Source organism: Geotrypetes seraphini, chromosome 4 (assembly GCF_902459505.1).
Source record: "Geotrypetes seraphini chromosome 4, aGeoSer1.1, whole genome shotgun sequence".
Taxonomy (NCBI): domain Eukaryota; kingdom Metazoa; phylum Chordata; class Amphibia; order Gymnophiona; family Dermophiidae; genus Geotrypetes; species Geotrypetes seraphini.
This window is the reverse complement of record NC_047087.1, coordinates 242,858,992-242,875,545: the sequence shown is the minus strand read 5'-3', so window position 1 is coordinate 242,875,545 and position 16,554 is coordinate 242,858,992. Positions and strand designations below refer to the sequence as shown.

The 16,554-nt window shown below is 42.6% G+C and overlaps 1 protein-coding gene across 3 annotated transcripts in view; it reads left to right on the top strand.

Moving 5' to 3' along the window:
* The window catches only part of LOC117359162 (solute carrier family 22 member 15-like), a 150,439-nt gene extending 135,324 nt beyond the window's left edge, over positions 1 to 15,115 (top strand). For all 3 annotated transcript variants that reach the window (XM_033941443.1, XM_033941441.1, XM_033941442.1), the window contains exon 12: positions 12,293 to 15,115. In XM_033941443.1, the coding sequence (XP_033797334.1) occupies positions 12,293 to 12,319 (27 nt within the window). In that variant the 3' untranslated portion in view covers positions 12,320 to 15,115. The remainder of the gene's footprint in view (positions 1 to 12,292) is intronic.
* Positions 15,116 to 16,554: the final 1,439 nt, after the last annotated feature.

Sequence of the window (16,554 nt, the reverse complement as noted above, 5' to 3'; positions counted from 1 at the left end):
TAATGTCTCTAAGATTATATTGACAAAGTACACATAATACACTGTACCATATTGAATATTTTTGGAAACTGTAATGTGTTTTAAGCAAGAGTAAATTATTCTGTAAAGGCTGTTCACCTTGGCTGGATTGAAGAAAGGGAATCGTTTATATTTATTTATTTACTGCCTTTTCATAAAGAGATTCCACCCAAAGCAGTTTACAATACACTGAAAAGTAATCAGGTACTGTAAGTATTTTCCCTATCTGTCTCAGCAGGCTCACAATCTAATTGGGGCAATGGAGGGATTAAGTGTCTTGGCCAGAGTCACAAGGAGCAGGTTGGAATCAAATTCACAACCTCAAGGTGCTGAGCAGCAGCTCTAACCATAAGGCAACGCCTTCATTTGAATTTAGTCTGCTGACAAAATAAATTTTGGAGGAAATGTTTCCTATTTATGGGAATTCACAGAATTTTATTTATTTATTTAAATTTCAGTTCTTTCCACATACATATAGGAAATGTTCTTTGTTTCAGCCATTAAGGGTGTAATCCTATAACAGGGCATTTGTTGTAGGTACTGGTTATCAAGCCCATTTCAGTCCTTATAAAGAAAAGTAAAGGCCTACTTTCTTTGAAGAATACTGGCGCAAGGAGCAGAGGGTTAGGGTACATCTAGGTGCAAACACTTGTACCAGTCTTATAGCATGAATGTACATAAATTGAGTGCTCTGTAAAGTATTTGTAATCTCCACTTACACTATGCCCATGAGCATGCCCATTGGCAAAGTGTGTGCCATCAAAGCATGGCACGTACTTTCTCCTTGGACAGGCAGGATGTAATCAGCCACACATGGGCGTTGACATCCTGATGGCAACAGTTTGAAATTACCATCCAGAATGCCTTCCTGCACTTTTGCTCAAGCTTTTTCATCTGAAGCAGTATCGGATTTGCTGTCTTCACAAGATTATTTCTTATAAATGAAAACAAGCAACATGACACATGCCAAGTGATGTAGACCCAAAAGCACCTTTAAAAAAATGGTGCCTGTGGATAAAACTGTCTCAAACGGCCCATTGGAATATCTGTAAGGGTTTTATATGTTGGAACTCTTGCTGTGAGCACCCATGAATCTCTAAACATATACCCTGTGGAGGCCTGGTTACTTAAAATCATTTTCCAACTGTGCCTATTTTTAGTGCTACTAAAATAAATAAAAACATGATGGCAGACATCCTTTATTGAGGTTTCTCCCATCTACTTAAAGCAGCAAATGCTTGATGAGAGTTCCCCAGTAGGTAAATAATTAGGAACCCTGGGGAATAATATCTGTCTGCTCTGATGAGGTTTTTAGTCACATGACTTTATATGACACAGTGAATTTCAGTTTTCATGTGCTTCTAGCAGAGTGAAGGCTGTTAGCATTTTTTTTTTTGTTTGAAAATGTTTATTAAAAAAGCAAACGAAGGGGGGTGGGGTAATGGAGGGGCTGTTAGCAGTTTAAGCTTTTTTCTTAACAAATTACCCGTAAAAATGTTATTTAAAAAAGGCTTATACATGTTTAAACCACACTGGGCTAGCCATCTGGCTGTATTCAGCCTACGACTGCCTAGGCACTATCTGGTTAGTGCCAGGTTATGGATGGAGCTGGAACTTAACAGGATAGTGGTGATATTTAGTCTGCTAATTGTCTAAATGGATAAAGTTAGGACAGCTGCCCTAATTTAGGGCTAGATTCACTAAGAACAACCGATTGTGTCCCGACCACTTTGCGATCACTTAGCAACTCCAACCCGATTCACTAACTTTACTCTAGATCCGATTTGCACCCGATCCGATCTGCTCATGCAAAGAGAGGGAACGGCATGCAAAATACGGGCAGATTGCAATTCACTAAAAAAAATTAGGAACACCGACTGGGCTGGCTGATCAAAAAATAAACGACTGCTGAGGACCAGTCGCTCAGGCCCTTTCTGACTGGCCCTGACTGTCCTTTCCTGCCGCCTTGAAATACTGCCTCTCTGCCTCTCCCCAGAGCCTGTCTCCCTTGTCGGATGCTTCTAAAGTTTAATGTCCTTTTCTGAAAATGGAATAAGACCAATACAGTGTTCTTCTGCCTCGATTGCCACCCTGCTTCTGCCCCAATCGTAGAGAATGACCCAGTGGATGATACCCGCGGGGAGCCTTGGGTAACCCGCCGAAATGGGGAATGAAAAAATAGTCACCACGGGGATGGGGACAAGGCCATTCACTGCCCCATGGAGCGGTGAATGGTTTTGTCTCTGCAGTGAAGGGATCATGCGGTCCAGGAGCCCCCTCCCGCCCGATCGCCACATCCCACCATCTCCCTCCCTCCCTTCTCCCTCACCTTATGTGCGGAATTTAATTGTTGTCCCAGCGGCACGCTTTCAACAAGTTGTACGCGGCTGCTTCTGTTAAATCTTCTCCTCTGACGCAACCGGGAAAGGGAAGTTGCGTCAGAGGAGAAGATTCAACTGACTTGTTGAAAGCGTGCCGCTGGGACAACAATTAAATTCTGCACATGAAGGGAGGGAGGGAGGGAGATGGTGGGACACAGTTCTTGGGTGGCAGGGTGCTGCTGGACCACGCGATCCATGAAAGGGAAAGAGATGCTGGGCTAAGTGGATGAAGACACAGCAGGAAAGAGAAAGGGGAGGTGAGCCAGATTCTGGAACTGAAGGAATAAAGAGGGAAAGAAGCTAGATGGGGTTGGAGAGGAGAGAGAGACACATTGGTGTGGAAGAGGAAGAGAAGGGAAATCTGGACTTAGGAAAGTAACAGAAACAGAGGGTAAATTATGTGCATGGAGGCATAGGGACAGAGACAAAAAGGGGAGATACATGGGGGGGGATTATGCGCATGGGGGCATAGGGACAGAGACATAAAGGGGAGATACATGGGGTGGGGTTATGCGCATGGGGGCATAGGGACAGAGACATAAAGGGGAGATACATAGGGATGGTATATGGATATTGTGGGGCAATGCGGGACACAGGAGGGAGTATACAGAGGGGAGATATTAGAAATTGGGAAAATAGGAACACAGAAGGGAGATGGTTTGTGCGGATGGGACGGGGACTGAGCTCAAGGGGACGGGGCAGAGACGGGGACAATTTTTTTCCTGTGTCATTCTCTACCCGATCGCCATCCTGCTTCTGCCCCGACTCTCCTTGCCTTCCCTGCAGTGCGAGCCCATCGTTTTAACCCGCGGGTTTAAAGCGGGTTAAAACCCCACAGGCTCATGAAAAAGTAAAAAACAAGTTAAAAAAAAGTTTTCTTTCTCTGCCGAGCATGGAGGGCTAGTGCATGTGCAGACCATCTACAGATGGTCTGCGCATGTGTCGGGATCGCTTGAGAGGGAACCATTTGGTCGGTTGGGGCATGATTCTGATAGCCCTCATTTGCATGAGGGCGATTCGTGAATCAACCCCTCGGCCACGGATCAGATTCAGTCTGTGGCCTTAGTGAATCTAGCCTTTGATTCACCAAGCTAACTTGGCACTGGTTTGTATATCAGCTAGCTCCTGGTTAACTGGCAGGTAACCGTACATACTGGATATTCAGTGCTTGAGCAAAGACGTGGCCCAGCATTGAATAGCTGGGGTTAATTAGCCCATGGCTGTAAGTGGCTTGAATGCTGGCTACTGCAGGCTGAATATGCAAATACAGTATAATCCTCCCTTCCTGAATATCTGTGCTATGCAGGTAATGAGACACTTTATCAACGCCATCTCTGCTCAAATTAATGTCTGACTAAGCACTACAGGACAGATTCTATATATGATGCACTCATTTGCATACTATTCTGAGAGATGTGCACACAACTAAATTGGCCAATTCAATTAGTGCCAGTAATTGGGTGCTAGCAATTATTGACATTAATTTGCAACATTTTGGATTTGTGCATGCATCTTGCTAAATGCTATTCTATAAAGATCAGTGTGCAAATCTTATGCTGTGCAACTCAAAAAGGGGGAGTGGCCATTGGAGGGTCATGGGTGGGTCGGGCATTCAATGAAAATACACTCAGTATTACTGAATTCTGTGGATCCATTTCTAACTTATCTGGATTTATACTAGGTTTCAGTTGATGTAAATCATCACAACCAAAGTTTGGCACAGAAATGAGCTCTAAGCACTATTCTCAGGGCCGCCATCAGGGCAGTACTACCAGTCCTGCAATCAGGGGCCCGAGCTCCCCCAGGGTCGCAAGCATAGTCTCCTCTCCTCCTCCTTACCTGCCCTGCCGCAGCACACAGCCAAACAGAAGCCTTCCCGATGTCAGCGCTGACGTCAGAGGGAGGGCTGACATCGGGAAGACTTTTGGTCGGCTGCTTACGGCAGGACAGGTAGGGAAAAGGCAGTCGTGTTCCGAAGGGGGGGAGGTCCGCCCCGGGTGCAGCCATGGGGGGGGGTGTGTGCACAGCCGGTCAGGTCCCCTTAGCCTTGTGGCGCTTCCCCCGACCGACCAACAACAGGCCCGGCCGACAAACCTACCTGCCCTGTAGCAGCGAATCTAAATTATCTTCTTACAGCAGCTTCAATACTCCAACTGCTGTAAGAAGGTAATTTAGATTTGCGGCTACAGGGTAGGGAGGTTTGTCCGACCGGGCCTGTTCTGTTGTCGGTCGGGTGGGGAAGCGCCACAAAGGTAAGGGGCATGGAGGGAGAAAGGGAGGAAAGGTGGAGTGGAGAAGAAAAGCACATGGGGAAGACAAAGGGGGAGAAGGACCCTGAAAGGATATGGGGAAGACAGGGGGGAGAAGGACACTGAAAGCAAATGGGGAAGACAGAGGGGGGAGAAGGATGCTGACAGGACATGGGGAAGAGAGAGTGGGGAGAAGACACTGGCAGGGAAGAAGACAGAGATGCCAGACTATAGGGGGAGCGAAGGGAAGAAGATGGGTGACAGACCAATTTGGGAGGGGGGAGAAAGGGAGAGGCACTGTAACAGAGCAAATGGAAGATGCAGAAAGAAGAGAGACAGTGGATGGAAGAAATGAGAACATGAGGAAAGCAGAAACCAGGCAACAAAGGTAGGAAAAAAATTCTTTTATTTTTTTTTTTTTTGCTTCAGGATAAAGTAGTATATTAGTTGTGTTGATAAAAATTTATAAACATTAGAGGCTCTGGTAGAAACCCGTTTACAAAGTATGTATTCTTCCCAATTAATATTTCCAAATAAATAAAGTCTTTTTGCTTATTTTTAAATGGGTTTCTACCAGAGCCTTTAATTCAGTAGCATAATTAAATGAAATAACTATTTCTGTAGTTTATAGGGACGGGCGGGGACGGAGGGATTCCTCGCGGGGACGGGCGGGGATGGGTGGGAGTCCTCACGGGGACGGGCGGGGATGGGTGGGACTTTGGCGGGGACAGGTGGGATTTTTGTCCCTGCGCAATTTAAACATGCACCTTTCTTCCTCCATCCCATAACACAGCCTGGTGGTGATGATTATCAGATTGATTCATGAATATATAATGATGTTATGAGTGTGCACCTCTTCCTTCCCATCCTCCTTAGCATGTCACATACAGCATGTTACATTACACAAAGTCTGTGTAATGTAACATGCTGTATGTGACATGTTGAGGAGGATGGGAAGGAAGAGGTGCACACTCATAACATCATTATATATTCATCCATAGCTGCATGTTAATGATGTGCTCATATGCACTTATTTATCATCATAACATATACATCATCATTAACATGCAGCTGTGGATGTGTAAGGACAGGCTGAGGAGGATGGATGGGAAGGAAGGAAGGTGCACATATCAACATATCGTACATTTTTAACATGCATGATGCAGATATAGGCAAGCTGAGGAGGATGGGATCATACAGATGTGTATGTTCAGATATGCGCTCAGATGTGTATGTTTAGATATGCGCTCACATATACAGTCAGATATGTATGTTCAGATATGCGCTCAGATGTGTATGTTTAGATATGCGCTCAGATGTGTAGTTTTTTCAGATATATTTATTAAGCTTACAGAAGCTTACAGTATTTATAAAAACACATTAAATACTTGTTACAAAAAATATTGTGCAATTGTGATCTACTTCTGGCCTACAAAGGTCAAAAGAAATCCTTAACTGAGATTTTACATTCAAAAGTGAATTATAGCTACTAGCACTATTATTTATTAGTTATTTATTATGCAGATGTTTGTTAGTTTGTTATTAGTTCAGTATTAGACATATGTTAGTTTAGAATAGATAGGTATAGATTAGTTTAGTTTAGGTTAGGTTAGGGCCCTGCTGAAAGAGTCTACCTTGACGTGGTTGCAGGCTTACAAATCTTTTGGTCAAAGAGTGCGGTGACAGAAAAGTATGTGTGTATTCGGCCCATGGAAGAAGGGGGGTCGGGGGGGGGGAAGGGGTGCGTGGGGGCCCAATAGGATTGCTCAGTAAGGGGCCCAGAAATTTCTGATGGCGGCCCTGACTATTCTATAAATGGCATGCAGCTTTGGAGCACTGTGTGGACTTTTTTCAGTGCTGGGTTGGTCAGCGCCATTTACTAAATCTAATTCTTAATGACTAAATTCCAGCACAAGAAAAAGTTAATACCACAGAGCCTATCATGTCAATATCTGTACCAGCTCTGTTCAGACCACTCAATTCATTCTCTGAGTGGAGCAGAAAATGTTAATTTTCTAGTTAGCCCTAGCCTCAGTCAAGTTCCTTTAGGGCAAAAGTGTTTCTATTAAACATAAACCATACTCCTAAGAAATCAGAAAATTTATTCCAGTGGAAAATAACGAGGGGGGTTCCTGTTGAAGTAAGAAATTGATTGATGGTATGCAGCTAGTTTCTCCCATTCATTGTATACTGAGCTTATGCTATCTACATCAGAGCTTGTAACAAATTAATCCAAATGCTGACAGGAAACTTCCCAGCACATTCTGATAATGTCATCAAGAGGTACCTAGAAAATATATGCTCTTGCTTATTTTTCCAGATCTGAGTATACTTTAAAACATGCCGCCAAAAAGAAATACATTGAGCAACACTTTACAGAAGATAATGAAATTGTGAGAACTTATTTATTTATTTTATTTGTATACCACTTATATCCTAAGTGGTTTTACATTCAGGTACTTTATCATATTTTCCTATCTGTCCTGGCGGGCTCAAATTCAAGTGTACCTGGGGCAATGGGCGGATTGTGACTTGCCCAGAGGTCACAAGGAGCAGCAAGAGATTTGAACCCACAACCTCAGGGTGCTGAGGCTGTAGCTCTAACCACTGTACCACACATCTTATTGCTGACATGAATGCTTATATGCTGCTCTAATTTATGAGGGGCATATTAGGATGTCTACAGAACACTAAGTGGCCTAAATTGGTACGTGGACGATCAAAAAGACAGATCATCCAAGCACCGATAATCAAAGCTGGTTTTAGACGTATCTAAAACCAGCTTAGGCCTTTCCCCTGCCTCTGAACGCCTAGAGTGAAAAGAGGCGTTTTTGGAGGAGGGGAAAGGGCGGGAGGTGGGCCGACCTAGATTTAGTTGTACAGCAAGTATAACTAAAAGTTTAATGAGGTTGCCCAGTCGGAACCAAGTCAAAACAAGTATAAGTTCTGAATAGGAGCCTCTGAGCTGATCACAGCTGCCACAGTCAGCTCAGCAGCCCCGGCAACCTGCCAACCCCCGATCGCGATCCCCCCCCCCGACTGCCGCAAATACTGTCAGGAGAGATACCCAATCTCTCCTGCTGAGGTGCACCCCTGACACCCCCCCCCGAATACCGGCAGGAGAGATCCCAGGCCCTCCTGCCAAAAACGGTACCCCTGAACCGCCCTCCCCCCGCGAATACCGGCAGGAGGGAGGCCAGGCCCTCCTGCTGAGGTGCACCCCCGACACCCCCACGCCCCAACACCAGCAGGATGGATCCCAAGCTCTGCTGAGGTGCACTCCCCGCAATTACCCAAATGGTCCCCCAAACCCCGGCTCCCCCTTGCTTACCTTAACGTTGGCTGGACAGACAGGTCCCCAGTCTGTCCAGCTGGCAGGCCCGCCATCCTTGGAATTGCGTCAGGGGGTGCACCTTGGCAGGAGGACCTGACCTTCCTCTTGCCGGTATTTGAGGGGGGTTGGTGGCCGTCTTCGGCAGGAGGGCTTGGGATCCCTCCTGCCGGTTCAGGGTTTTGTCGGGGAGGGGGATCGCGATCATGGCTGCGATTGTTGTGGTGGATGGTGGGCCAGTTATAGATGCCTGCTACAGAATCTTGCTTTTAGGTGAAGGATTGTCCCCTCCGCGTAAAAGGTCTGGGTATAGAAACATAGAATATGACGGCAGAAAAGGGCTATAGCCCATCAAGTCTGCCCACTCTAATGACCCACCCCCCTGTCTTTACTCCCTTAGAGATCCCACGTGAATGTCCCATTTTCTCTTAAAATCTGACACGCTGCTGGCCTTAATCACCTGTAGAGGTAGACTGTTCCAATGATCGACCACCCTTTCTGTGAAGAAGTATTTCCTGGAATCACCTCGAAATTTCCCTCCCCTGATTTTCAGCGGATGCCCTCTGGTGGTCGAATGACCTATAGGACAGAAGATATCATCTTCCACCTCAATACGGCCCGTGACATATTTGAACGTCTCAATCATGTCCCCCCTCTCTCTTCATTTCCTCTAGTGAGTACAGCTGCAATTTATTTAGCCTTCATACATGAGATCCCTGAGCCCCGAGACCATCCTGGTGGCCATTCGCTGAACCGACTCAATTCGCCGCACATCTTTCCGGTAGTGTGGCCTCCAGAATTGAACACAATACTCCAAATGAGGTCTCACCATGGATCTGTGTTTAGGACTTGAGCGATTTTTTGGTCGGGAACGTGGTATAGGGTTAGACTTAGTGGCAGTCTGGTCCAGTAGATTGCTGAATGTGCAGGTAGGCCATTCTAAAAAATAAAATAAAATAACATCTCAGTTTGGATGTTTTTTTGAGAATGGACATTTCCCTGATGCCAACTTCAGCATCTACTGACTTAGGCCAAAAGAGGACTTAGAAGTTTTTTTTTTATTATGCCCCTCTATGGCTGTGTTGTTCTAAAAGTATCTCTGCTAATTTCAAAAAGTGTCCCCTAGTCTTTGTAATTTTTGATGGAGTAAAAAATCGATTCACTTGTACCCATTTGACACCATTCGAGATTTTGTAGACTTCAATCATATCTCCCCTCAGCCATCTATTTTCTAAGCTGAAGAGCCCTACTAACCTTTTTGGTTTTTCCTCATACGAGAGGAGTTCCATCTCCTTTATCCTCTTGGTTGCTCTTATTTGAACCTTTTCTAGTTCTGCTATATCTTTTTTGAGATAAGATGACCAAAATTGAATACAATCTTCAAGGTAATGTTTGAATGGTGGGGTCTTCTATGCGCCTTTAGGAAACATGAGGAAGCTGCTGCCTTTAAATAACATAAATAGTATCTCTATCTTTTGAAAAATTTCGGCAACACTGGATTGACCGACTTAATTTAATTGCTCTCATTACCATGTCTAGCGATTCATGGATATTTCAACTTGCAACTCTATTACTACATGTTTCTTGATTTTAGTTCTTGTATGTTATCATTTGTTCAAAAAATAAAATATATTTGGAAAAGAAAAGAAATTATGGGAGCTAAAATAAATAGCACAATTCGTTGTATTAGTCTGCAGCAGCAGCACCTTTTAATGAATCTATTAGTGATTTTTTTAAAGTTATGTTGTTTTTTTTAATGTGGCTTTTTTTTTTTTTTTTAAAAGCAAGCTGGATTAGAATGTAGAAATTTGGTTTTTTTTTTGCTTTTATCCTTAACCTATAAATTAATGATAGAGGAAATACTTAGGAAGGTTGACGTGGTCTTTGTATTGTTCCATGCAAGAATCCTCACTATTCATTTTTATCAATATTATCTTTTAATAGTTTAAGGGGTACTTTTTTCTGAGGTTCGGTGCCAGGAATGGAGAATAGGCAATTCATGTGCTAACCAATTAGCGCATTTACATTACTGCTTGCTATCTGATTAGCGCAGGGATACCATGTGAGCCCTTACCACCTACAAAAGGGTGATAGAATGGCCCAGATTCTGAGCAGAGTGCCATAATTGACAAGCGCCTGAAACAATGGCGCTGGTCGCATGTCACTCAGATTATGGTGCCGTTTTCAGAATTGCAGCCTGTATTGAAGATAGGTGCCGGAAATATAGGCCAGGGTTTTACAGACCTACATTTCTGATGCCTACCTTCAATGTAGAGTCATGCTTAGTGTGTACGTCAATCCCGCTTCTTTTGACGTTCGGCATTGTTACACGTCTGCGTACAGTCATGTGAAAAAATTAGGACATACCATTAAATATTCAGTTCTTAAGAAATGTTCACATATCGATGTCAAATCTTTTTTTATTTATCTCTAGAATAGAAAGTGATGTAATTGCAGGTAAACAGCAATACTTTTTCTTGATTTATTCATGAAACAAAAGATATTCACAAAAATGTGTATTCTAACTAAGGAATAAATTAGGACACCCTAATAGTGCTACCTCCTTTAACTGAAATAACTGCAGTGAGATGCTTCTTGTAGCCATCTACCAGTCTCTGACATCAGTCTGAGGAAAGTTTGGCCCACTCCTCAATGCAGCTGTGAGATGTTTGAGGGATTTCTTGCATATACAGCTTGTTTCAATTCACCCCACAGCATCTCACTGGGATTAAGACAAGGGCTTTGACTCAGGCACTCCAGGACTCTCCATTTCTTAGTTTTCAGCCAGTCCTTGGTGGATTTACTGGTATGTTTTGGGTCATTGTCATGTTGCAGGGTCCAGTTCTGCTTCAGCTTTAATTTCTTACAGATGGTCTCACATGTTCCTCAAGCACCCTCTGATTCACGGAAGAATTCATGGTGAATTCTATGATAGTGAGCTGGCCAGGTCCCGCTGCAGCAAAACATTCCCAAACCATGACACTTCCACCTCCATGTTTCACAGTTGGTATGAGGTTCTTTTTCTGGAATGCTGGATTTGGTGTACGCCAAACATGTCCTCTATTCTGGTGTCCATATAATTCAATTTTAGGCTCGTCTGTGCATAGAACACTATTCTAGAAGTCCTGGTATTCTCTCTGGCAAACTTCAGTCTAGCCTTGATGTTTCTCTTAGAGAGCAAAGGTTTCCTCCTTGCACACCTCCCATGCAAGTTAAATCTGTGCAGTCTCTGACTGTAGAGGCATGCACTTTCACATCAACAGCAGAAGCCTGGTGTATGTCCCGTGATCTGTAAAAGACAGAATGGAATTGTCCAAATCAGAATGATGTGCACAGTAGAAAGTGTCCTCCTACTCATCTGATAGTATATTCATCCAATGACACAATTGTTCATCCAATGACTCGACATGTACATGTTTCGGCCAAACAGGCCTGCCGCAGGAGTCTTCAGAGCCTCCAACAATGTCAATTAACGTGGTGTTTAAAACTGCTTCCACTCTAAAAGGTGTTGCCGAACTTCAGCAAAAAGCAAATGAAGAATATCAAGCAGACAATGCTTGTGAACAATTGCTTGAAACAAAGCAAAGTAACGCGCGTCCTACTGGGGTTTTGTCTGGGATTTTGCTTATTTAGTCCTTTATAATGGTGCCACTTTTAGAATCTGGGCCTAAATGCTCACATTATAATTATTAAGTGACTGTGCACTAATAGCAATGGCGCATTTCCATTAATACAAAAAAATAGAAAATAGGCTATGTTAATAGTCATGGTAAAAATGGCCTTAGCATGTGGGGAAGACCCGTATAGAAGTATATTAAAGCCCTTTTTGCTACAGCTTAGTAAAAAAAATCTCTAAATAAGCTATAGTCACCAAAAGGATTGTTGAAATGCATAGGTTGCAAGATTGTTAATTTGATGTGTTCTGTAGGTTCATAATTTACTTTTACTCATTAATAAAAATAAAAGCATTTGGTAGCATTCAGCAGTTGTGAGAAGACTGAGATTAATTAATTAGAGATCTATCATACAGATCCCTCATGCCTCCATCTGAGCAGGAGTGCAGCAGAATAAAGAACTATTTCCAAGACCTGCCTGTGTTCAACCACTTATTGTTGTAAACATGGTCGTTTATTTTTCTTCTGTTAAACCTGGGCCAGGCAGAAGTAGCAGCCTCAGGTGGTAGTAGAAATTCATTTTCTTTATAACCTTTTAATGGTATATTTAGAACATGTAGTCATACTTTTAACTTTAAGCAAGACCTAGCTATTACAAAGCAAAGTTTTCTAACAGTTTTGTTTTCATTTGTTTAACAGGTAAATCGATTAGAAGAAAACACATAACACTTGAAAAGCAAAATCTGGTGAAAAAAAAATGGGCATCTTATATAAAGGTGTTCTTAGTGAAGCAGGGAAACTACTAAGCTGTCTAGAAGGCCAAGTACAGGGATAACACACAGATTGATACATGCTTGCATGTTGGTTAGTTCTATAAATGGGCCAATTTATCTGATGATAAAGATCATTTTCACTAGCTGCAATAATGTAATACTTTTTTAATCCTTATGTGCCATGTCACTAAATATTTCACAATTGGATGATCACACATTTTCCTATGTGAAATGGTAAACTTGTGGAAATAAATATAATTGGCATAATCCTTTGTAAGAAGAATATACGAGGGCTGTTCAAAAAGTATCAAACCTTTATTCATAAAAAAATAGTCGTATTCAGATACAACAATCTTATACTAATCTTCAAAGTAGTCCCCTTGGGCTGCCACCATACACTTCTTCCAACGGTTCTGTCACTGTTGGAAGCACCGCTGGAACATCTCTTTTGAGATTGCTCACAACTGGTCATTCGCATTCTGCATGATGTCTTCTCTTGACTGAAATCTGGACCTTTTCAGGGGCATTTTCAGCTTGGGGAAAAGCCAGAAATCACATGGAGCCATGTCAGGAGAGTAGGGAGCCTGAGGAATCACAGGCGCGATGTGTTTGGCCAGGAAACTCCATATCAAATGTGAAGAATGGGCAGGTGCGTTATTGTGATGGAGCTGCCAATTGCCCTCTGCTCACAGGTCCAGCCGTTTGCATTTCACAGCATTACGAAGGCAATGCAGAACCTCTTGGTAGTACCTCTTGGTGATGGTTGTGCCATGTGGCGCGTACTTGTGATGAACCATGCCACTGGAGTCAAAGAAGAAGGTCAGCATGACTTTGACATTGCTGTGGACCTGCCTTGTTTTTTTGGCCTCGGGGATGTTGAATGCTTCCATTGTGATGACATCAACTTGGTTTCTGGGTCTTACCCATAAACCCAAGACTCATCGTCAGTGATCCCTGTGCAGAGGAAGTTGAGATCACAGTCTCCAGCATGTCCTGTGCAATCTCCAAACAGAGTTGCTGCTGCTCAATTGTTAGCAGCTTTGGCACAAACTTCACTGAAATTCTCCTGAAGCCCAAATCCTCAGTCAAAACGGAATGAACAGATCCAATGCTGATGCTTACCTCATCTGCAAGTTCTCTGATCATGATTCAATGATCCTGCATCACCAGGATCCTCACTTGGTCAATGATAATCTAATTTCTGGATGTTGAGGTCTTACCAGAACATGCTTTACTCTCTACTAATGTACGGCCATCTCTGAAGCAGTTGTACCATTTCTTTATCTGTGTGGTGCCCATTGCTTCATCCCCAAAGGCCTGTTGAATCTTGCGGATCGTTTCCATTTGGGAATTGCTAAGCTTTACACAAAATGCAGTAGTGTTGTTCAACTTTTTCTGTCATTTTGTCAAAAACAGAAATCAGACACTGCTCACTTACACTTCCTCACTCATCAGCAGTCTGCTGGCAACAAGCATGCACTTTAGGATCACCTACATATGTGCTCCAAACCATGCCTCCCTAGCTTTATTTGTTTACACAATAAAAATTAAGGTCTGATACTTTTTGAATAGCCCTCGTATAATAAGATTTTTAAAGTTATAATAAGAATATCACCATGTTATAATTGCAGGTTTACTTCTTACTGTATTGTATTCAACCATGATGCTTCTTGCTTAAATTAGTTGACAGTCCTGAAAATGTTCTCTGACTTCTGTATAGTTTACTCAGATGTATCTAGCTTGTGTTATTCTTTGTTGAATACTTTGAATATCTTAGAGAACTATTGCCAAAATTCCTCTATCCACATAATTTTGTGATAGTAACTTAAAAAAAATAGGGGGCAGTTTTTCAGCTGCAGTAGCTGCTTGAACCGGTTATTGCACCTGCATTTAGGGATTATCGTAGAGGTGTGGCAGACACTCCTCTCTAGCACACCAAGGAGTTCATAGCAGCCCTGTGGTTGAGAAGCACTGGCCTTAGCTAGTTTATTTTTACAGACCTGTTTAATTATTGACTAAAGTTTTCAGGGTCCATGGTAGTTAATTCAAACATGATTATTATCTTCAGTTCCAATATTTTATTTTATAATAGTAGGTTGCTTTTATATATTATAGATAGTAATGCTGTGTTCTATCTATTATTTTAAGTTTTCTTTTGTGTTTTATAATTTTTGTCCATTTGTATCCCAGCAATCTGCTTAAGCTTGGATAGCGTGGGCCAACAAAATAGAAATATTCTTATAGAATATCTGGTCCTATATGAATAATGTAATAGGGTATGTATTTACATATAGAGAAGTTTTGTATATAAGACAAAAATGTATAGTGCAATGAGTACTATTTTGATACTTAGGTGCAAAGAAAATATTTGCAAACATTCACTGACTTTTACTAAGTTATAGTAGAAGTTTCTACCTTGGGCTGGTGAGGTAAATGCGCCAACTCATAGAATTCCTATGAGCGTTAGAGCATTTACCTCACCGGCCCGTGGTAGAAACCTCTTCTGCAACTTTGTAAAAAGAACCCATGGTATTTGATTTATTTTCTTAAATAAACAAAAAAAATTACTGTCAACTGTCAAATGTTTCAGATATTTGGATGGATCATGAACTTTCATTTACATTTCATTATTAATTTTTCATTTGAACACTCATGCTAATTGTTGAACTGTTTTGGTGATAATGACAAAAAATATATTCTATGAAAGAGGAAGAACTTGTGACACTAATAAAATTATTTTTATGATAGAGCTCAGTAATTTTGTATTGTTTTAGGATGTATTCTGAACATACAGAGAATCTTTCAAGCTATCAAATTATACAGATTTATTTGAAATTGTGCTGGAATTCAATTGAGGTGACCTGTCTTACATTAAACCTTTACAGAAACCACTTTCTACTAGACTAATATCTGCAATGAGGATTATTAGAATGGACACATTCCTAAGGGTTCTTCATGCTTTGGAAAACCACTCAAATCACAATTATATTACTCTTGACTTGTCCTAATCAGTTTTGTTTTCATTAAGAGGAAACTTTTCAAAGTATCTTTTGATTTATTTCATGTTTTTCCAGTAATAATTCTGTTACGTCCCTTCTGGATTCCATATGCTAGGTGTTCAATCCCAACCTGCAGTCCAGGTGTTTCTGAAATCCACATATTTTCTGAACACATGGTTCACCCCCCCCCCCCCACAGACTGAGAGTCAGCAAACAACCTTTCTTTAAGTAGTCTGAGCAGAAGTCTTTTGTTGTCGCTCTGCTTCTGTTTCTTATTTTTTTGCTTAAAGTTCCTTTTTATGGTGGCTTCAGTGACTTGAGACCCCTCCCCGGTGATCCCCTGTTGGAGAAAAGGATGTAGTCTGGCAGAGCCGGACTGCAGCTTCACAGAGAAACTCTGGTGAATCTGTGGAGCTAGCCTGCTGTGTGCCACCCTCTTCAAGTGCCCGGGGTCCTTTCCCAAGCAAGTTTGCTGGCCGGTGACTCTGTCACAGGTTTGTAGTGCAAGCTGTGTGCATCTGGATAGAAACCCACCCGGGTTTTAAGGTGCAGGCTTCCTTTCCTGCCCCTGATTGCATGGCAGAGGATCCATAGGGGCAGAGGTTGTAGTCAGTTTCTGTTCGACTGGCAGTCAAAAGTTCTTCATTCCTGTGTGTTTGGAGCTTTTGGCACCTGGGCCACCTGAGGTCTTAGGCCTCATTCCCAGTGCATTCTGGGATGCACTGGGAGTGTCCTAAGACTCTGATTGGCCAAATCCCTAAGGCCACGCCCTAAGACCAAAGTTGTTATGGGATTACCCCCTGATGACGGTCCCCCTCCCACACACCCTGAACTTAAAAAAAAAAAAATTGGCAATTGTGAAGTCCACTCCCTCCTGCACCATGAGCTCCCTTGTGAACCCCCCACCTTTAAATTGAAAATCAGCAGATGGGATACCCACTCCTATGGTAGGTGCCTTAGGCACCTGGGCCAATCAGAGTATTAGACTTCTCCCAATACATCCCAGGATGTACCGGGAAGGGGAAGGCCTGCCATTTTGAAGAGGTGTGCCTACCGGTAGGATGAAGTATGCATTCCTTCTGCTGGTCTTCAATTTAGAGGTACAATGAGAGATGCTTTGGGGGCTCATAGCCCCAGCAGCAGGACGGAGTGGGCATCTCCTGCCCATCTTTAATTTAAAAGTGGGGGA